This window comes from Amblyomma mixtum, chromosome 4 (genome assembly GCF_055824585.1).
Source record: "Amblyomma mixtum isolate Tamu chromosome 4, ASM5582458v1, whole genome shotgun sequence".
In the NCBI taxonomy this organism is placed as follows: domain Eukaryota; kingdom Metazoa; phylum Arthropoda; class Arachnida; order Ixodida; family Ixodidae; genus Amblyomma; species Amblyomma mixtum.
In genome coordinates, this window is record NC_143015.1 from 104589442 (window position 1) to 104611054 (window position 21613).

General features: G+C 43.3%; 1 protein-coding gene across 2 annotated transcripts; it reads left to right on the plus strand.

Moving 5' to 3' along the window:
- Positions 1 to 445: 445 nt before the first annotated feature.
- LOC149347680 (uncharacterized) lies at positions 446 to 16696 on the plus strand. Of its 2 annotated transcripts, none has more exons than XM_089585643.1 (6): positions 446 to 457; positions 1336 to 1417; positions 1974 to 2048; positions 6284 to 6414; positions 12228 to 12336; positions 16624 to 16696. In XM_089585643.1, exons 1-6 carry the CDS (start codon positions 451 to 453, stop codon positions 16631 to 16633), a joined length of 414 nt encoding a protein of 137 aa, XP_089441769.1. In that variant the 5' UTR covers positions 446 to 450; the 3' UTR covers positions 16634 to 16696. The 2 variants fall into 2 exon arrangements, with proteins under 2 accessions (XP_089441769.1, XP_089441770.1); XM_089585644.1 differs by having other exon boundaries at positions 1339 to 1417.
- Positions 16697 to 21613: the final 4917 nt, after the last annotated feature.

Sequence of the window (21613 nt, forward strand, 5' to 3'; positions counted from 1 at the left end):
GGTGATGGGATCACAGGATCGCAGCTTCTACAAAAGTCAAGTCAACAAAAGTATTTAAAAGTGCTTTAGTGTTCACACTTAATAAAAAAATCAAGATTATTTTTGTTCTAAACATAATTTAAATATTAGTAGTAAAAAAGCGCATTTTAGTTGCAGTTTTTCAACGACGCAAAAACAAGGGCAAAGCCGCTTCCGCCGGCGCCATGGCATGCGTGCGTTGTTTCACGTTTTGTGTTATTTGGCTTTTTATGGCATTGTTTGAGTGTTTGTGCGGCGGACATGTGTGAAGAACAGAAGCGTGTTTTGGAAGCCAACGACGAGTATTACGCCCAGTCAACATCGGTGTGTTTGGACGGGCAAAGCCATAAAGAAAGGCAGCGCTACGACGCCTTGTCACCTGGAAAGGCAATGAAGACGACGGCGTGGTTTTACTAAGCCAGGATGAGCTGCATGATCGGTGAGTCCCGTCAACGCTTCTCTATTACTGATCTGTATTCGCACGCGTTATTAGTGTGCGGCTATATAGGGATGGCAGTGGAGACAGTCTGCGTGCGGTTGCCTCAGCTATAATGCGTTGCCAGAAAAGCACGGGCGTATAGCCTGCGTGATAAGTGTTGCTTCATAGTCTATTTCTGCGTTTAGTACTCAGGTGCCGTGGTAAATAAAAATGCCACCAGAGATCACAGCAGAGTTATGCGGTCGCTTGGCAGCGCTGCGAAAAACTACAATGTTTACTACATTCAACTGGCATGGATTTGTACAGCGTAGAAGACGACGATCAGTGCCGCGGGTGAGAGCGCTTTTGCTTGGACAGCTGACAACAGGCAAGGGAACTGACACGATTTTGCTCGCGGCTGGTACCCATCGGATGGATTTGTGCTATTTAGAAGATTATTATGAGCGGCAGTGCTGCGCGATGAAGCACTCGCGCTAGGCGAACTGCGAATGATTTTGCTCGGTGTTGGTGCTAATCGGATCAGTGCTTCTTAATATTCGTCATGCAAATTTTTTCGAAGACAGTGATCGCATGTGGAAGGCTGGCGCAGATTTACTAGTCATTTGTAAACTTTTTATCTGTGCTTCCCCATTGGAACAGAATTTGGCAATATTATGTCAGTTAGGTCGTTCTTGTGTCTTCCCTGAACTGTAGGCGTCCATGCTTCCTCTCCTTCAGGGCACTGAACTGTTGGGGATGCAACTGCACACTTATTTGGGATTTCAAGCTTTTTGCTGTATGCCTCGCTTATGCGGTCCGCTTTCAGGTCGTTCGCAATTGGTGATGGTTTGTTATTCATTTTCACTTTCTCTTATTTATTCTTGGTTGACTGCCGGCAGCAGTTCTCGGCGCTCGGAACTGTTCCCAGGCACGGAACCCTACCCACAGACCTCCCTGCACCACACTCACCAGTGTTCTTCGGTATTTTTTTTTTCTCTTGCCCCTACTTCCATTGCCACTCGACAAATGTTTTGCTGTTTTTATTTGTGTGCAGATTTGTTAAATGCACTGCTAATTTTCGTATCATGCTCAGTTGTGACGTGAGATATTGGGCTCCTTGCTATTGAATTCATGCCTTTTCCATTCTCTCTTCTCATTTATGCAAGGTAAACTGGTCGACTGGTTGCTACGTTCAATTTAAGAATACATTAGATGCTGGTGCAAGGCACCCTAATAGTAATTAACTAAAGCCTGCGCATGCTATATTCGAATAGTTGGGCTCTTTTCATCATGCATAAAAATAAAGCGGTATTCCAGCCAGCTCATCTTTCATTGTGGTTATGACAGTCATGTAAATGTACTCAAAGAATGTGTATGGGTGTTTCACATACAATCTCCTTATTTATTTTGTCATGGGCCACCTCATTGCTTTTTGTGTTCCTATATTAATACCTTATTTTAGTTTCTGAAGCAGTCATTCATTCATGACATTGTCACTGGCACTGACAGCTGTTGGTTGGGACGTATTTATCTGCAGTTGCCAGCTGCCAGCATCTGCTGGGCCATGCGTGCTTCCTGCCTTCAGCTGTGCCATCCCTCCAAGCCATTCATGGTAATTTTCTTTTTCAGTTACGCATACCTTACCTGCCTGTTTTGAAAAATATTTTCAACATAGCCTCACTGCTGTGTTTAAAAATGCATGCAGAACTCTACATGCTCTTTACAGCAGTACCTCAGCTTATTACATGAACTGCAAATTTGTACGAAATATAGCCGCACATGTAGCTCTTGACACTGCGCTGTTATTATAAAGCTGAGCCTGCTTCAGGTGCAGTGACTATTCCACACCTGTTGCCTTTTATGCATGTGTGTCCTCTAAAAGGGCCAAAATGTTCGTTTATCTTTTAAAAACGTTGTGCTCTACAATAATACTTTAATGGTATTTCTTGCTTGTACACTGAAATGTCAGTCAGTAAAGTAACATTGTATGATGACACCAAATCTTGCGTGGCATAGCATCCTTGCAGTGTACTTGGCAAGCTCCTGTCAGCGCAGATGTATTGCTGGTTTATTGCTGTAGCATGTGCTTTTACTGTACAGTTTGTACCTCTACGTTCTTGAAAGTATCCTTGAAAAATTTAAAATTGGTTTTTGAGGCAAGTAAGTGACAGAGTAACTGTCTCACATCTTGATAAGCACCTGAACCATGATGCAAGGGAAGGGATAAAGGAGGGAGTTAAAGAAGAAAAGAGGTGCCGTAGCAGAGGGCTGCAGAATAATTTTGGCCACCTGGGGATCTTTATCATGCACTGACATCAAACAGCATGCAGTTTAGCCTGTGTTCACTTGGGCCCGCATAAAAAAAACGAGCAGACCTTCTTAGAACTAACATTTCATTGCACCAGCTACTTTGTAGTTTTCACTGCAGTGACCTGAAATCAACGGTTGTTTACTTTGCACAACCCACATACCCTGAACAAGATGTGATAATGCTAGATGAGGTGACCCTCTCTGCATAGCAGCGGGTTGGTTCAGGAAATGCGAAGACTCATGGAGAACCGCTCAGTTATATTTGATTTCATGTTATTGTAGTATTAGTGGTGAGTTGTAGTATAAGTGATGAATTCTTGCAAATGATTGAGGACATCAGTACTCAGTGTGAAAATGAGAGCTAAATCAATACTTAATAATCAGGAAAGAGGCCATTTTATGAAATGCAGTAAGGTACTGGAAGTCGAAACAGAATACACCTCGGCCAGGTCATGCACAGATATAGAGCATTTGAAAGAAATGGTTGGGAGAATAAGAAAGGGGTTTATTGCCTTAGGCATGCACTCAGAAGTTACGAGCAGCACCTTGCAGTATGCTCAAAAAGAAATTTTAAACTGCTTTGCCTTTGCTAAGCTGTCGGGAAAAGTGGGGTACGCTATAAAAGGCTTAAAATTGAGAACAGTGCGCTGAACCACTCAGGAAAATGATAGGGTTAATGATAAGAGATTGGGAGAGAACTGAGTTGGTTGGAAATAAATGCGAATTAAAATCTGAGCGGGAATCATAAATGGACATAGGCAGGACATACATTTTTTAAAGAAGCTGGCTATCCTTTTGGATAGTGGAGTGGTTACTCACAGCAGGAAATTGTGCTCTTGCCTTCATTTTATGGACATATGCTTTGTGTCTTACATCTCTTGGCCTGCCATAGGCAGCATATGCTCATAATAAATTTTTACCTGTCTAATTATGTGGCATAGGGAGAATTGAACTATATAACCTCATCAATGCACACCCTCTCTGAAGTGAACTTTGTCAGCCCCGTCAGTCACCACATTGATGCATGTCACCCCAAATGGGAGCCGTCATGGTGGCTGAGTGGTTATTGTACTTGGCTGCTGACCCGGAAGAGGCAGGTTCGATTCCAGCCAGTTTTGATTCCAGCTGTACTATTCTCATTTCAATGGAGACGAAATGCTACAGGCCTAGGTACCGTGTGATGTCAGCACACCTAAAGAATTTTCCAGTCCTCTACAATAGCGCCCTGTATAGCCTGCGCCGCTTTGTGGCATTAAACCCTTTAAAACCAAGTAAAGTAATGGATACATCATTTCCAAAAATTGTTTATTATTTTCTAAACGTTAACAATTTTCTGCACCTGTTTTCCTTCGTCTTTCCCTCTTATTTCCTTCCTCATGCTGAGTAACAGGTCAGTGATTTTAAGTGCCAGCTAAATATTTTGTTCATTTCATTAGTAAACTTTCTCTGTCTCTCTCTATTGCTTTGCTTTTTGTATCGGCAGTATAGTATTATGCAGAAATATGTCAAGCTTAGATCCAAGAGATATGGCCTAGATTTTAAGTTCTATAGTCAACCACACATTACTTATTACGCTATCGAGGCTTTTTTTTGGCATGTGCTACCTGGTACAGAACTGATGTGGCCTACAGCGGTAAATATCGTTTGAATGTGCATAAATTGAATAGGAAGGCAAATTTCCCATTTGCCTATGTAAATAGATTGGGCAATCATCATGTGCTCACAAAGCTCATAAACTTTTCTGTTTCCAAAACTTTCTGTAAAAGGCGCTGACTCACTGAAATACACTACAGTTACTTTTGCCTAATCCTGATATTATTTACTGAAGATTGGTTTGAGGGAAAGTCCACTGAGCTCGAATGAGTGCACGGCAGCTTGTCTTTGTCCAAAGTATTTGGAGAATAATGAATTTTGTTACCTGGCAGAGATAAAGCAAGGATGGCAGTGTTTTGTAATGTCCACAGGGAATTCTTCCAAAGCCCAGTATGCATGTAATTCCTTTCTTTTTGTGCAACGTAAAACGTCTTCCCTTTACACTCATGGTTGAAACAAAATGCTGAATACTTCACCACTCAAAAAATGAAGGCCATTGTGCTGCTCTACAAAATATCAGGCTGCAGCGGTTGTTGCGAGGCAAATTCACAAGGTTGTCATCATCATCAGCCTGACTACACCCACTGCACGGCAGAGGCCTCTCCCATGTCTCTCCAATTAACCCTGTCCTTTGCCAGTTGTGGCCACCGTATCCCCACAAACTTCTTAATCACATCCGCCCGCCTAACTTTCTGCTGCCCCCTGCTACGTTTGCCTTCTCTTGGAATCCACTCCATCACTCTTAAGGACCACTGGTTATCTTGCCTTTGCATTACATCTCCTGCCCAAGCCCATTTCTTCCAAATAACCCACGTTTTTTTCGCACCTATTTGTCAGGCTCCGCGTTTTTTTCTCACCTCTTCGTCAAGCTGCGAGCCACTTGCACGCTCTACAAACCTATTTAAAGTACATTATCCAGCATTGTTGCCATGGAGTGTGTAGTGCTAAAACAAAAAATAATACAATAGCTTATGATCTGCTAGAGCAACAGAATTCCAAGAGTTTGAGAAGGGCAGTGGGAGAACTAGCAAGGCGGGATAGCAAAATTCGACAAGCAGCGGACAGGGATCCTTGTAGAGGACAGGCAAATTGGAGACTTCTGGAAGGGGCTGTAGACTTAAGTGCACCTAGCTCGCCTTGTGATGCAGTGTATAGGGCCCTTTGTTTTTGAGTAAAACTGGTTTCTTCTTATTGTTGCATTCCAGAAAGATTCATCAAGATTGGGTTAAACCCATTTTCGCGTGCAAATGTGCCTGTAAGAAAGTGTAGATTGATAATGCATGAAGCTAAAGAACCACTGGGGTGTAGTGGATACGTCTCGTATTTCTTCGTAGCTATATTGTTTAAACAGTGCTGGCTATTTTAATTCCTTTTTATTGCTCGTCGAGTTGCATAAAATTTTAGGATAAATTGAAAACTGCAGGTAGGTTTAATTACAATAATTATACCCGTATTTATGAAGCTCTGTTCGAAGAGAGGTCCACATTTTGTGTGTATGCTTTGAATTTGATTATTTTCACACTGCAAAATGGAGGACAGGTCTGCTGTGCGAGTTTTTTTGCAATGAAGCGAGAGCAACTGGTGCGGAATGCTTGTTACTGTGTCGCCCTGCCAATATTTCTAGAACCCCTGGGACCACTGAGCTTGTGAGTATCTATGACTCAAAAGCTCGGAGCTGATTGCCCGTTCCGAGGTTGTCTGTATTAACCGGTGCGAGGCCAAGGGCTCATAGCTAACAAGCATATGACACCATAGAACTAGATGCAGTCAGGCTGGGACTGTGCAGTATGTCAGTGTTAACGAGGTCGTGATAAACGAGGTTTACTCTGCGAAGCTAGTGTGAAATAATAATTGTTCTTATGGAAAATATCGTTTTTTCTTAGTCATTGCAGCAATGCAAGAATATCAAATCTGATATCTCTCACTCATCACTCTATGTTTCAGTTTCAAGGGACCAAGAGTTGCGTGGAAGTCGGGCAAGCCACAAAGTTGCGTGCGGCTTGAGCCAGCAACCAGGAGCAGGCTGGGAATTTGCGAATTGCCAGTGGTATTCACTCAGTCAAGCAGGCTTTACTGTAAGTACAGTGTTTTCGCCATAGCATTTCTTTGAAAAGTACACATTGAGCTTGAATAGGACAAGCTGTCGGTCTAGTTGGTGCTGATCTTTTGTGGTTGACAGAGCTTAGAAACACAGACTGGGGTCAGAAAGAAAGAATATGAGGGCACAGGTGCTGACTACAGATTTATTCCAGAATCACCGAAACACTGCATATATAACCAAAACACAGGCGCCAACAGGTGGCAATTTTATGCACTCGTAACAAGTGATATGGCCAATAGTGGGAAAACAACACAAACTAGAAACAGAAACCAAGACTATAGAGCAGGGAAGGATGAAACCATAACAAGGTTAAAGGAATAGTTTTAAGCAAGTCAATTTTAAGACCACCAGCACGTGAAACAGTGGAAGGGTTTGACCAAAATTTTTAAGTACTGGTCTGATAACACGGAACTAAAAGACTACATGCAAACACAGATCAAGGGCAGTGAAATAAAAGTAAAATGGCAAGAAAAAACATGCCGTGAAAAGAAAATGGTGATTGGGCAAGCAAACAAGAATTGGTCTACAAAGGTGAAGTGAGCTAAAAAACTGAAAGAATAAAAGGGGAATAAATGCACATGAGCAACAATGGTGAAGCCAAGAATTAACATGGCTAAAGGAGGAAGATGAGCTACTGTAAAAATGAGAGAGATAAAATATCAAAATATGAAATTCAATTAGTAATAAAGATAAAAGCAAACAAAAACACGAAAATAGAGGAGTTGGCAGAAAAGTCAAGGCATGCAAGATGTTTATAAAACCAGGGCTAGGTCAAACAGATCCTGAAGAAAGGCAATCTTTTTTTCCGAGGGTGTTCTTGCCCATTAATCCTCGAGCCTCAAAATCCCGGCGGCTCCCACCAGTTTGTCATTTCAGCTTATTCTGGTGCTTTTTTAACACAATGGCACTTTTTTGAACACGGGTAGCATGGCTTTTTTCGGTCACAGTTTTGGCAATGGACTTGCAGATTTAGAAGGACGTGCTTGTAGGCCAGTTGGTTGGTAATCGTTAGAAAAACCGCAAAACAGGATGGGACAAAGGCAGGCGAAACACAAGGTGGTACGACAACTGAACATTTATTGAAGAAATGAGTGCTCATATGGATCAGTTGCGCATGTAATCTGCAAACAATCGTTGCAAAAACAACCTAGGGAGGGAAACAAATTCTAATTCTTTCTGAAAAATGGACACAGAAGGCATGCTATCCCACCTATCTGGCTTCGACCTCAGGATGGCAACAGCCTTGAGAATTTCTTTCCAACTGGCCCTTTATTCATCCAATAATAATGTGCAGTTCAGTTTAGGTTAACAGTCTTTACAACTGGGACAGTGGACAGGCAGGCAAGGTCGTCCGGGCCTACCCAAGGAATGCTAATACTCTTGCAAGGGAGTGTTTCACCATCTACCAATTTGGCCGGTATAAAATCGGCCACAGCTGAGAGGAATCGTGTACACCACCCCCGTTGCACATGGCATGAGGCATTCAAAAAGTACCGCCAACGGGCATGTTGTACAAGATTCCCCTCAGCTGTGGCCAGTTTTATATCGTCCAAAGTGGTAGATGTTTACACATTTGTTTGCAAGAGTATGCGTGTTCCTTGAGTAGACCCGGAGGCATTTGCCGTCCCACTCACTGTCTCATTGTAGACTGCTATCCCAAACTGAACTGCACACAGATTATTGGATGAAGAAAGGAGCAGTTGGAAAGAGAAATTCTCGAGGCTGTTGCCATCTTGAGGTCGGAGCCAGATAAGTGTGTCAGCACGCCTACTGCGTTCATTTTTCAGGACAATTAGCGTTTCTGTCTGTGTTTCCCCCGGTTGTTTTTGTTTCGTTTTTGAGCAGGTGATTGTCATATTTGCTCAGCTCTATGGTTGCCATTGAATTTTTTGCCTCTTTACGATTGTTTGCAGATTACACACGTGACTTGTCTATATAAGCACTGCTGTTCAATAAATTTTCAGTTGTCAGTACGGCCTTGTGTTGTCACCTGCCTCTGTGTGATAGTTTTGTGGTTTTGCTCTTTCCGACTGGCAGATTCCCGAGAAATGTACCCGATAAATCAATCTTAGGTTGGTTTATGGGGTTTAACGTCCCAAAGCGACTAAGGCTATGAGAGACGCCGTAGTGGAGGGCTCCGGAAATTTCGACCACCTGGGGTTCTTTAACGTGCACTGACATCGCACAGTACACGGGCCTCGAATTTCTCCTCCAAAGAAATTCAGCCGCCGCGGCCGGAATCGAACCCGAGCATAAGATTGAATAAATCAATCTTATGCTCCCTTATCCTTTCATTGATGCCAATGTATACCTTGCCGCAAGACAAAAGGATTGATTAAATGCCCTCCGTGCATGGCGCTAAGGGTTTTCTGTGCTGCGTGGTGCAGCGTCTTTTTTTTTTCATTTAGGATTCCGCAACTGCAATAGGTGCTAGGGGGTCAGAAAAGGCAATGTCTACTCCTGCTTTCTCTCCGATTTTCTGAAGGTTCTGTGAAATTTACCTTTAGAAAAATCGAGAGATAGAGTAGATGCTTTTTTTGCTGCCGCCCCCCCCCCCCCCATCACCTATCACACCTCTCTAGGATCGTCAATGAAAAAGAAAAAAGAAACAGGCTGCACTGGATTGCACAGAAAACCTTAGTGGCATGCACAAGAAGTGCTTTCTCAATCCCTTTTTCTTGCTGCAAGGTATACATTGGCATCAATGGAAGGCTAAGAGAGCATTACACTGATTTATCGGGTACATCTCTTAGGTACCTGCAAGTCCACTGCTGATAATGGGACGCAAAAAAGCCATGCTGCCCAAAGTTCGAGAAAGCCACTGTGTTAATAGAGCCCTGTAATAAGCTGACGCAATGCAATGGTGGAAGCCGCAGAGATTTTCAGGCTCCGGGGTGAATGTAAAGAACACGCTTGGTTTCACTCGGAGGATTGCCTTTCTTTGTGGACGTACTTGATCTAGCCGTGGTTCTACATGTGTGTTACATGCCTTGCCTCTTCCGCCAACTTCCCTCTTTTGGTGTTTTTCCTTGATTTTTGCCTTCATACTGGTTATTGAATTTCACTTTTTTTATATTTTATCTCTCGGCTTCACTGTACGTCACCTTCCACTTTTAACCATCTTGACTGTTGGCTTCACCTTTGTGGCTCATGCGCGATTTTATTCCCTTTTTATCCTTTTAATTTTTAGCAGACTTCACCTTCGCTTGTTGCTCAATTCTCGTTTGCTTACCCAATCACCATTTTGCTTCTATTGCGTGTTTTTTCTTGCCATTTCTCCTTCATTTTTTTTTTCACTGCGCTTGGTCTGTGTTTGTGCATAAGGTTTTTTAGTTCCATTTTATAAGACCAGTTCTTAAATATTCTTTTGGTCAAACATCCACTGTTGGCAGTCTTTTAAAAATGACTTGCTTATAAATTTTTCTCTCACCTTGTTCTGGTTTTATCCTGTGCTGTGTCCTCTGGTTTTTGCTTCTAGCTTTTGTTGTTTTTCCACTACTTCTCATACCACTTCTTGTTACCACGAGTGCATAAATCGCTGCGTGTTGGTGCCTGTGGTGTGGGTATTTATGCAGTATGTCGGCAGTTCTGGAAAAAGTTTAGGTTCAGTGCCTGTGCCATCGTCTTTTTTGTTTCTGTCCCTTGTCTGAGTGCTGTCAACCACAATCGGTGCATTGAGCTGACTGCTCTGCAGCCACCCATGTGTATGCAATGAAGTGGCTTCAAGAATAATGAAGTACACAAAAAAATTGATTGCTTAAAATTTCTGGTATGTTTTTTAGGAAAACATTTGGCATTTAAAGGGATAAGAGTGCTCTGAAAACCTAAAAAAATTTGTATGTGCTTCTTGGGGCCTTTCCTCAAATTTCACATCACCTTGTAGCGTGATGCAAGACATTCAAGTCGTTACCCACAGTTTACTTTTTTGTTGCCCACTTATTGGCTGCCACCTTCTTTGGGAGGCAGTGTCATGGGGTTTGGGAGACAATCTGATTCCTGTGTGTTGGCCTGAAGTGCAAGCTTTTGGATGTGGGGAGCAGGTTCACGGTGCCAACTTTTGGCTGTAACTACAGTTTGGCCATGACTGTTAGTCTTTTTCTGTGATGCAGTGTCATTTATGTAATGCATAATTTGATGATGAAGCAGTCTCAGGGGTTGCGGTGCTCAGCTGTTGACTTCAAAGACACAGGATCGATCCTGGCCGCGGCAGTCGCATTCTGATGGAGACAAAATGCTGGAAGCCTGTGTACTGTGCGATGTCAGTGCACGTAAAAGAACCCCACGTGGATGAAATTATCAGAGCCCTTCACTCTGGCATCCCTCATAGCCTGACTCACTTGGGACATTAAACCCCATAAATCCAAATCCATTTTCGTACTTCTCAGCTTCGCCGCTGGCCTCTGCAGGCCAGCGAAACCTCCCACAAGTTGACGAACGGCAGTTTTTACACCATTCGTAAATGCCTACATAGACACTACATCATTGGTGGCAAAGGTTGCCAGATGTGCAAGCGTTTCCGGTAGTTTTTCTCTGTTGCTTTCGTCAGGCAGCTTGCAAAAGATGTTTTACTAGGCTAATAAACGGTGAGGTTCTTTGTGTTCTTAAGGTGGTGCAGCGTGATAAAACAGACACTTAATAGCCATGCCATGCTTTTTTGTAGCCAAAGGCAATTTTTCGCCTTATTCTCATCTTCATTTGCCGTTCATGCTTTCTCGAGGGACGGCAGTTGGAAGAAGGTCTCTAGAGCAGCTCCTTGTCTGAAGAAATGCCGAGTGGCATTCTTCAATCCTAACTGCCCATCAAATGGAAGAGCAGTTGTTTTCTCCACTCCACAGAGTGGAGACGGAGTATCGAGTTGAGGCGCACTTCTGAATTCGGCGGTTAGCCTTTCATAGGCAGCAGAGATGTGCAGTAAACTTTATTCGCTGTTAATCTTCCAGATAAACACTAAATCCTCCTCATTCCTCATCAGTGCACACACTGTGTAAGAAACTTTGTCACTCCATTTGTCACCACTTTGATGTATGCCATCCCTAATTCAGGGGCTGTATAATCTTTGAAATTTTGTTGAAATTGCTTGAAAACCTTTGCAATTTCCTGCACCTCTCTTTTTCCCCCAAGTCCCAAACCTATGCAGAGTGCAAGTGGGTTTTTAAACTCCAGCTAAATTTTGTTATTCATCAAAGGGCTTTTCTCTCTACTGCTTTGCTGGGTGTATCTGAAGTATAATATTATGCACCAGTGTGTGAAGCTTTGTTCCCAGAGCTATTAGTCCGAGGTAGTAATTTTAGAGCATTGTGTTGTGTTCTGAGCCTGGTTGCGTTTTAAGCCTCAGAGTTGTGCTGATTCCGCGGATAGAACCCATGATGGCAGCCTCCAATGCAGCAGTGTATCCCAGTAGTTGCCATGGGAGCCGAGGTGGTTACATAACGGAATAAAATAATAGCAGGTGGCAGTGTGATGCTCGAGCACCACAGCTCGAAACTAAACTATATCGATCGGTATATGTATATCTGTCTGGCAGGCATTAAAGTCTGGCTGCTTAGTCTCGACATTCGTGTAAAATTTGTGTGTGAACCGTTTGGCATGAATGTACCAGATGGTGTCATACGATTCAGCCTGTCGTGCAGCATAAACTTACTAGTTAAGTTAGAGCCTATCTCGCAGCACGGATTCGAACTGACAACCTATGTTAGGTGTATGAATGCTCGTTATTCGATCACTGCCTCAGCATCTCATTTTTTATATTCAACCACACTAACATTACTTATTACCCCATCTGTGTAGATTCCTTCTGGCACTATTTGAAGCTGAAGGGTTGCTCAGCTGAGGATCTCCAAAAGCGCCACAAGAAGGTCCCGCGCTACCTGGCACAAAAGTGCTGTGACCTGTGGCAGTAAGTAGCTGTTCAAGCCAATAGTCTCTTGTTATATGCATGAATAGATTGGGTAAGCTCATGTGCTTACAAAATTCGTAAACTTGACTGTATTTCCTAACTGTCTGTATGGTACACTTAGGCACTGGAATAACCTGCAAATCTCACTGGAATTTGCCTACTATAGTGAGATACTGCTCTACCCAAGTTCTGCTTAAGGGTAGTCGACTACTCAGATGACGCACAGAAGATTATATTTATTAAGAAGATTAAGATTATAGTCACCTCTTTCATTGAATGTGTGTTTGTTTTTTTTTGAAATGCGGCATTGCTAACCTTATAATTGGAGTATTTTACCGTCCTCCTGACATGCGTGATGGTTTTGCTGAAGAATTGCATCGCATATTAGGTGAAGTGTGTGCACGTTTCCCGAATTCTATTTTACTCATTCTCGGTGACTTTAATTTTCCGAACATTAGCTGGGATATGTTGTCTGCCCCTCCTAGTGACAAAGAAGCCCATGCCTTCATACAGACGTGTCTCGACTTTTCGTTATCTCAAATTATCTCTCAACCTACTCGGTCATCGGTGCATTCCTCAAACATTCTGGACCTCTTCCTAGCCAGTGACCCAAATATTTGTTCAGATATCATTCATCATGAAGGCCTTTCCGATCACGACATTATCACCGGGCACATCAACTATCTGCTCAGCGAAAGAACAACTGTTCCAAAAAAGATAAGATGCTACAACAGGGCTAACTTTCACAAAATGAACTCCGAATTAACCACCTTCTCAGTGCAATACCTTTCTGATTGGTCCTCTCATTCTGTTAAGGAAAACTGGATGTTGTTCAAAACTACACTTACTAACCTCATCAATGATTGCATTCCTCTTATATCGATAAAGTGCAACCCAAGTGTACCCTGGTTTGATCTCAGGCTTCGTAGAGTTAATAATAAGAAAAAACGTCTGTACAGACAAGCCAAAGCGCATCGAACTACTCATTCCCTTGAAAGGTATAAGCAAAGCGATAAAGAATACCAAGTATTACTAAAAGAAACCCGCAGGGAATTCTTCAGCAATGTTTTGCCAACAATCATCACCAATAACCCACGTAGATTCTGGCGCGTTATTAATCCCCGCAGCTCTGATGACATTATCCTTACTGACTCGAATAACACTCCAATTCCTGCACCCGAATGTGCTCAGATGTTTCTTTCAGCATTTTCATCCGTATTTACTTTAGAAGACATCGCTACAGCTCCCATCCTAGATCAATTTCTTGAGGTTTCTATGCCCAATTAGTTATTAATGACGAAGGAATTAAATCCCTCCTGAATAATGTTAAACTAACTTCTAGCTCTGATCCTCTGGGCTTTAACAACAAGATCCTTAAAAAACATTTCTGAGAGCATTTATCCAGTATTGTCATCACTCTTTTCTCAGTCATTATCAACTGGATCGATTTCTAGCGATTGGCGCATAGCTAAAGTAATACCCATATTCAAATCTGGTGACCACTCTAATCCTCTCAACTATCGTCCAATATCCTTAACTAGCTCCATATCTAAGCTAATGGACCATGTTGTTTACACTAATATTATCAGCTATCTTGAGCACCACAACATCATATTCAAATACCAGCATGGATTTCGAAGGGGTTTCTCATGTGACACTCAACTTTCCGGCTTCACTTACGACCTCTTTTCATCAATAGACGCAGGCAAACAAGTCGATGCACTATTCCTTGACTTTTCTAAAGCATTTGACCGGGTCCCCCATTACAGACTTTTGCTCAAACTAACCCACTTGAACATTCATTCCGATGTTATTGCCTGGGTTAAAGCTTTTCTTGCATGCCGATCTCAGTTCATTTCTGTCAATAATCATCTTTCGTCCTCCTCACCCGTTTCGTCCGGTGTTCCCCAGGGTAGCGTTTTGAGTCCTTTACTTTTTCTAATCTTCATAAATGACTTACCCGCCTGCGTATCATCCAAAATCAGATTATTCGCTGATGATTGTGTTATATACCGTAGCATTTCTAACGACTCTGACCGCCAATCTTTGCAAACTGATTTAGATTCCATTAGTAAGTGGTGTTCTTCTTGGTTAATGACCCTTAATTCCTCTAAAACTAAACTTGTCTCTTTCACTCGCAAGTCTTGTCGCATCCCAACATCTTACTCTCCTTAATAACCCGGTTGAACTTTCTACTTCCTACAAGTATTTGGGACTACACCTTCAGTCTAATTTAACATGGAATTACCATCTTAGCCATATTCTTGCAGCTGCTAACCGCTCTCTGGGTCTTCTAAAACGTAACCTTAAACAAGCGCCTTTCCACCTGAAAAAACTAGCATATGTTACCTTAATACGGCCTAAAATCGAATATGCGTCGGCCATCTGGGACCCGGATCAAGCATACCTTATTGATGACTTGGAATCTTTGCAAAACCGTGCCGTTAGATTCATCTTTTCTGATTATTCTCGTCATACTAGCGTCACCGCACTAAAGGCTCGCGCCGAACTTGATACGTTATCACATCGCCGCAAACTATCACGCTTGACCCTTTTCCATAAACTTTACCATCATGTTCTGCTCCATGACGATTTTTTTCAATCACCTGAATCGTTTTTTCCACGTCGCGACCACCCGCTGAAAGTTAAACGCATATCATGCCACACTTCTTCGTTTGCTAACTCTTTCATACCACGTACTATAGTCGACTGGAATAATCTTCCATCACACATCGCTTCTGAACGGGATCTTAATAAGTTTCAGGACCTTCTTACCCAAATGTCTGTTTAGCTTCACTAATTGATTGTACCACATGCTGCATTCAGCTTTTTTGTTATTTTGTTTTGTTCCTGCGGTTGTTATGCGTCTAAAACACTATCTGTTCTTTTTTTTCTGTAAATTACAATGTATACTACAGGTTTTTGTTTATTTCTTTTGTTTTCTACATGTGCTTTCTGTTATTATGTATAGCACATTGGCGCTTGCTCAATATTATTTTGTGTTGCGTGTCATTGCTCCCCCCTATGTAATACCCTCGATTGAGGGCCTTTAGGGGTTTATTGAATAAATTGAATAAATAAATTATTGAATAAATGAACCAGACTGTTACAGCACTTATGGACCACATTAGCAGACGGATAAAAGCAAGGATCAGGAGTGTTTTGTAGTGTTCACGGGGCATTATTGAAGATAGCATCCTTGTGATTATTTTCTGGTCATCTAAAGTAAACTATCTTCCCTTTGCGCTCATGTTTTGAGACTGTTCTGAGACGGCGCGCAGCCAGGCTTTTCAGCATGGAAGAGGCGGCTTTAGACAAGGCAGGCGAGCGCTCTGTTCCTGCACGTTATGTAGATGTCGGATGAATCTCGAAAAAATTATATGAACGACGCGCCAGGAATATGACTACTCCAACCCTTCGGAGATGTGCAGCGCACAGTATACGGCCGTGCCAGCGACATGTCTTTCTGTTCAAATTTTCTCTAGAACCGCTGTCACTACGCAGAAGCAGGTAGCAGTATCTATCTGTACTAAGAATTCGTATCTTAAAGGAAAAAAGAAAGCGCAATGTTCACCTTTGGCACGATTTCTGCAGTGATGTGCGTTCTGCCGGCTGACAGTACACCGCTTGCTTGGCGTTGTAGGCCTAACCTGTGCTTTACTCAAGCTGTAGCGGGAAGCGCTTTTGAACTAGCCACCAGTGATCACAGAAATGTCTACTTTTTTTACCGCCTCTACAATAACTTTATGGTGGTTTATTTCCCCAACCTCTTCGTAAGTCAAGCGCGCGGAAAAACGGGCCAGGCGGACCGCCTCGCACTGATAGATGCGGGTTGCATGCACGGACTCAGTCTGAGCCGTTGGCAGAACCGTCATTACAGGTCATGATGCACTTGGTCACACGTTGCATGCACGTCTGCATCTTGATTTCTTGGTTGACGTCACTTCTGTGATGTCAGCTTGGTTGACGTCACTTCTGTGACGTCAGCTTGGTTGACGTCACTTCTGTCAATAAAGTGCTCTGCATGCCAATGTCTCACCCATTCCGGACGGTTCCCACCAGCCATCGTATGAAGCGGGGTGTGCATATTCTTCAGTTGTATAATTGAGGCTTTTAATGCATTATTCCTATGGGTTTACGTCGGGCCCGTGCCAATTTGATGTTAAATGTGGATCGTTGCATGAAAAGGAAATGCATAATCAAGATTCCACTATGACTTTTGTAACATTTGCATGCGTTTGTTGTGTATGCATACTATATATATCACTGTTCTTTTTCTTCACCTAGGACAGTCTGAACAAGAGAGACCTGCTGAAGAAAAATTCTGTATATATGTAATAAATAGTCAATTTGCTCCAAATGAGGTGTTTTTGTGCCTGGCTGTACTGCAGGAATGCATGGAATGTTCAGAGTGAGACTGGTGCTCTGTAGCTGCATATTAATTGACAAATAAAGCGTACTTAGTAATGACTACAGGAATACAACACACTACACAAATGCACTACAGAAGGCAGACTACAGAGATACGACACTACAGAATTACGTCACTACAGAAGACAGACTACAGAAATACTACACTACAGAAGACAGACTACAGAAATACTACACTACAGAAATACGACACTACAGACTACAGAAGACAGACTACACAAATACTACATGCCCAAAATACGACAGACTACAGAAGTTTTCTGTCGTAAATTCCTGTAGTGCGTTTTGACTGGGATTCTTTGAGTACAAAAAAAAATACCGCTGAGGATTTATTACCCTGCGGAGTATATCAAAACTTCATTGTGTTTTCTCAGGGTTATATTCAAGCCCTTGGACCACTGCCATAAGAAGATTTGTTCAGCGCTCGTTGACGAGCGCTGAACAAATCCGCTGGTCCTGTCGTGTTTGTCTCTTTTGTCCACGTCTTTTGCGCCGTTTTCCTGTTGAATCATGAACCAACTAGCCCAAACTAGATTTCTTCTTAAGTAATGGTATGACTGCTGTTCTAGAGTGTGGTGCTCTCAGCATGCTTAGAGTGCTCCAGTTCCTATAATAAGGTCCTTTAAGCTCTCTTTTATTATCAGCGCACAGTGAGGAAAAGAGCTCCTTCCCATTTCCCTAGCACTGCCTTGCTTCGAGCAAGAGAACGTACTTTTTCAAGAGAACGTACTGACCACATGTGGTCACCCGGCTCCCTACCTCCATGTGCTACATTTACTATCCTTTGCAAACAAGTACGGAGGACAATCCATTTTCTATAGTTCTGAACATATAAATTTCGTTCACTACATATTAACAAGGTTCATCCTTGCATACCGTTTGTTTTCTGACCAATCGTTTTTTCCACTGTGCGATTTTTTCCACTATCAACTGCCCATCTGCACTATCCAAACATTCACTCACAACGTGTGCTTTAGACTGTGGCGTGTTTCACCAGCTTGTACGGTGTCAAAGTAAGAGAGGCGGACCTGAACAGACAAAGAGCGCTGGACATCGGCGAATGATTCCAACCAACGGCGAGAGTCGACGAAATCTCTCTTCTTCTGTAGTTGCCATTATGGCACGGCCGAACATTTTCTGCGCATCAATCAACAGTCACGCCTCTTCTTGAAACAGCAATAACGTCATCAGAGATGAAATATTTGATTTGATTTGGTTTCCTAGGGTTTAATGTCCCAATGAGACTCAGGCTATGAGGGACTTCGCAGTGAAGGGCTGCAGAAATTTCGACCACCTGGGGTTTTTTAACGTCCACTTTTTCTCCTCCAAAGAAATCCGACCGCAGCGGCCGGGATCGAACCCACGTCTTTCGGGTCAGCAGCCGAGTGCCATAACCACCGAGCCACCGCGGCGCCTAGAGAGGTCAAAGACGCGACCTCTTGCGCGGTACGCCATATTTGTACGGAGAGCCAGATACTCACCACCGTCGGTTGGCTGTGTAGGTGCGCGGGCTGCCGTGGAACCACGCCTGGACATGTTTTTCGTGCAGCGCAATGTGGGGGCGATGGAGCTGCGCGCCGAGCTCTATGCGCGAGCATTCCGTAGACGTGGAAGGCGCACCGAGCTCCACAGAGATCCATCGCACGCCTCTGCTGGCTGTTTCCACGACAACCAAAAAGCGGCATCCACTCCCGCACCTACAAGTGGGAAGGAACGTCAAAACGTTTGTTAGACAGTAATTTTTCCGCGCTGAATATTAGTGAAGAGCTCGAAAAGAGAAAACATTTCCGAGTGTTTTATGTGCCATCCGTGCGTAATATGCGCCTGGGAAGGGGGGAAGGGCGATCTTTACTGGCAACAGTCGGCCGCGTAGGCGCTTACAGATGTTAAATGTTGGTGGTAGCATTGTACAGATTTTAAGGGTGATAAAAGATGGTAGTGGCACATGGGCTATGAGCGACGCCATATCAGAGGGCTAGAGATTATTCCGACATTGTGAAGAGCCCCATTGCTACTGGGCCACTGCGGTGGGCATAAGAAAAACAGTACAAAGAGCAGGGGACCCAAATTAACCGGGACCCTTGAATGATGGCGCCTATTTTCCTGTTCCTTCCTTGAAATGCACTTCTACCTTCATCCTTTGCGTAAAGGCGCGGTTGAGGTGTCAGCCGAGAAGTGCATGGTTACTTCGCGTTTTATTTTCTCGTACGCACTTTATAGTTAATACAGAGACAAAAAAAGCCAACAAACGAGAAAAAAGCTTGACTGACAGACACGACTATAACCCAACTCAAACCTTGTAGCTCTTGCAGCCAAAGTTGTGCGCTTTCGCCCGACACTCTTAGCAAAGTCGCTAATGAGCGTAGCTCTAGTAACAACCAATCTTCGGCCATGTGGAATGCATCGGACCACATGGATTTGCTGGCCCGCTTTTCGGGTTTTAGTATTTGTTTACAGCGGTGGCAGAACTAGTCAACCATCGTCGTCATCATCAGCAACAACAGCCAAGCAGGTTACATGCACCGCAGGACAGCTGTCTGTTCCCAACCATAACCATGCAATCCTGCCTTGCAGCCCTGTGACCACCTAGTCTGCAAACATCCTGTGTTTTGTAGTGAATTTGCGGCACAAGCAAATACAGCCATCCCCGACCTAACGCAAGGTTTCTGAATTGTGTAAAATATCTAAAGGTTTAATAAAACAACTCATATGAAAGGTTTGGTTCGTACAAAACTGTTAAAAAGACAGGAAGAGCCTAAGAAAGATGCGATTGGAGGTGTTGATTATGAGATTGCGAGCAACTTTTCCTTAAGTGACTGGAGTTTGGTGCATGAAATAATGCTTGACTGCTATTTCAGGCATCGTGAACTTTAAGGGTAACATTAACTTGAAGGACTAGCATTAACTTGAAGGACAATTTCATGAACTTGAAGGATGTCATGAACTTTAAGGATTATCATGAACTTGAAAGCAAATTATGAAGTTGAAAAACTATTATGAACTTTAAACACTATTATGAACTACGAGCAATCTTTATGAGCGATGTTTAAGCGTTAGATTGCTCGTTGTGGGCTTTGTTGGTTATTTCAGGCTATTTGCATAAGTTGTGGCTCTCGCTTTATTATGTATTACAATCACCAAGTAATGGTAAAACTGCACTACTCGTGGAGTGCTCCCGGTGTGCTTAATGCTTTAGCCCAGATAATACTTCTCTTGATTTTCTTTTTCATAATTTCCTCCAGAGTGACCAGGATGGCATAAAGCTCAGGCGCAAAAATCTGTGCGCACTGTGGCAGACAGCTTTCCCCCAGTTCCCTCTCGCTACTGTGCTTTCAACACAAGTGCGGTTTTCAAGCGAGCGTACTCACCCGACTCCCTAGCACAATGTGCTACATTTACACTTTCGAAGGCAGCCCTGATGGCCATCCCTTTTCTGTTTTACTGCCGACATCAAGTGCGTACTCTTGATATAAGCATCGTTACTTCCCGTTTGTTTCATAAACTACTGCCTTTTATGTCCCTGGACGTAATTTCCAGTACAGCGACTTTCTACTTGTTTTTTGTTTAATTTCCAGTAGAGGGACTTTAAATTCACACCGTGCTTTAGACTATTCGTGTTTCACCTGTTTGCACGACCAACAAGACACCAACGTCCTGCACAATGTGAATAGGAGCGGAAATATACACTCGACGTCAAAAGTAAATGGAAGGTGGCTTCGTCAAAAAAATTTCACTTCTTTAAATCTAAAGCATAATGGTTCATGTTTGTTGGTGCACAGAAAAATTTGCACAATAGCAATTAGGCTGCACATATATATTCAATGATGCATGAATTGGCGGGGCAATGATTAAATTTTTCCGTTAATATTGTTTTCTATTTACTTCTGACGGCACCTGTACAGACAAAAGAAAGCTTGAAATCAGCGATGGGTTCAAGCGAACGCCAAGAGTCAACATGGCACAACCGCAGATTTCCTGTGCAAAAGCACAGGATTAGCCACGCCGGCTTTTCAAAGAACAATAACATCCTTAAAGAATTAAAGCCGCGACGTCTTCCACTGTGAGCCATATTTGTACGGAGAACGAGATACTCACCACAGTCAGGTAGCTGACTTGCTGCGCGGGCTGCCGTGGCAGGCATACCTGGACATGTTCTTCGGGCTGAGCTAATTCGGAGCGGTGGAGCGGCGACTGAGGCTCTATGTGCGAGACTGGAGCAGACCCGGAAACCGCAGCGCCACGGAGATCCACCAGGCGCCTCTGCTGGCTGTTTCCATGACAACGAAGAAACAGCATCACGTTCAGGATCTGCAGCCGAGCAGGAAAGAAGTTAGCCCGCTTGGTAGCATAGGTACCTGTCCGTGTCGAACATTAAGGAAAAGCGACGAAACTGAAAACAGAGCACTTATAGCTTCCCATGAGTGTTTTCTAAGAAAAGCTTTCTGCGATAGACACTTCAGATAACAGCTTCACACAAACCGTGGCTGTGGCTCAATGGTTATGGCACTCTGCTGCTGATCCGGAATAAACACGCTGGATCCCGGCCGCGGAGGTCGAATTTCGAGAGGCGAAATTCTACAGGGCCATGCAATGTGTGATGTTAGTGCATGTGAATTAACCCCAGGTGGTCGATGTTTCTGGACCCCTTCACTACGGCGTCCCTCGTAGCCTCTGTTGCTTTGGGACGTAACACTCCATAAACCCATTAGGCTTCATATAAAAAAGGCCTCTAGTGTAAAGTCTTCAACCCTAAAGCTTTCAAAGGCATTTCGAAATGCCTTTGACCTAATGACCTTTACCGTGGTACCTGCGAATTTAGTAATAATTGGTAATAAAATATAGTTAA

Excerpts from the sequence above, each read along its gene's own strand:
- LOC149347680 (XM_089585643.1), top strand. Across the intron at positions 1,418-1,973 it reads ACACTCACCAGTGTTCTTCG|TTGCCAGCTGCCAGCATCTG; the intron begins GTATTTTTTTTT and ends ATTTATCTGCAG. Across the intron at positions 2,049-6,283 it reads ATCCCTCCAAGCCATTCATG|TTTCAAGGGACCAAGAGTTG; the intron begins GTAATTTTCTTT and ends TCTATGTTTCAG.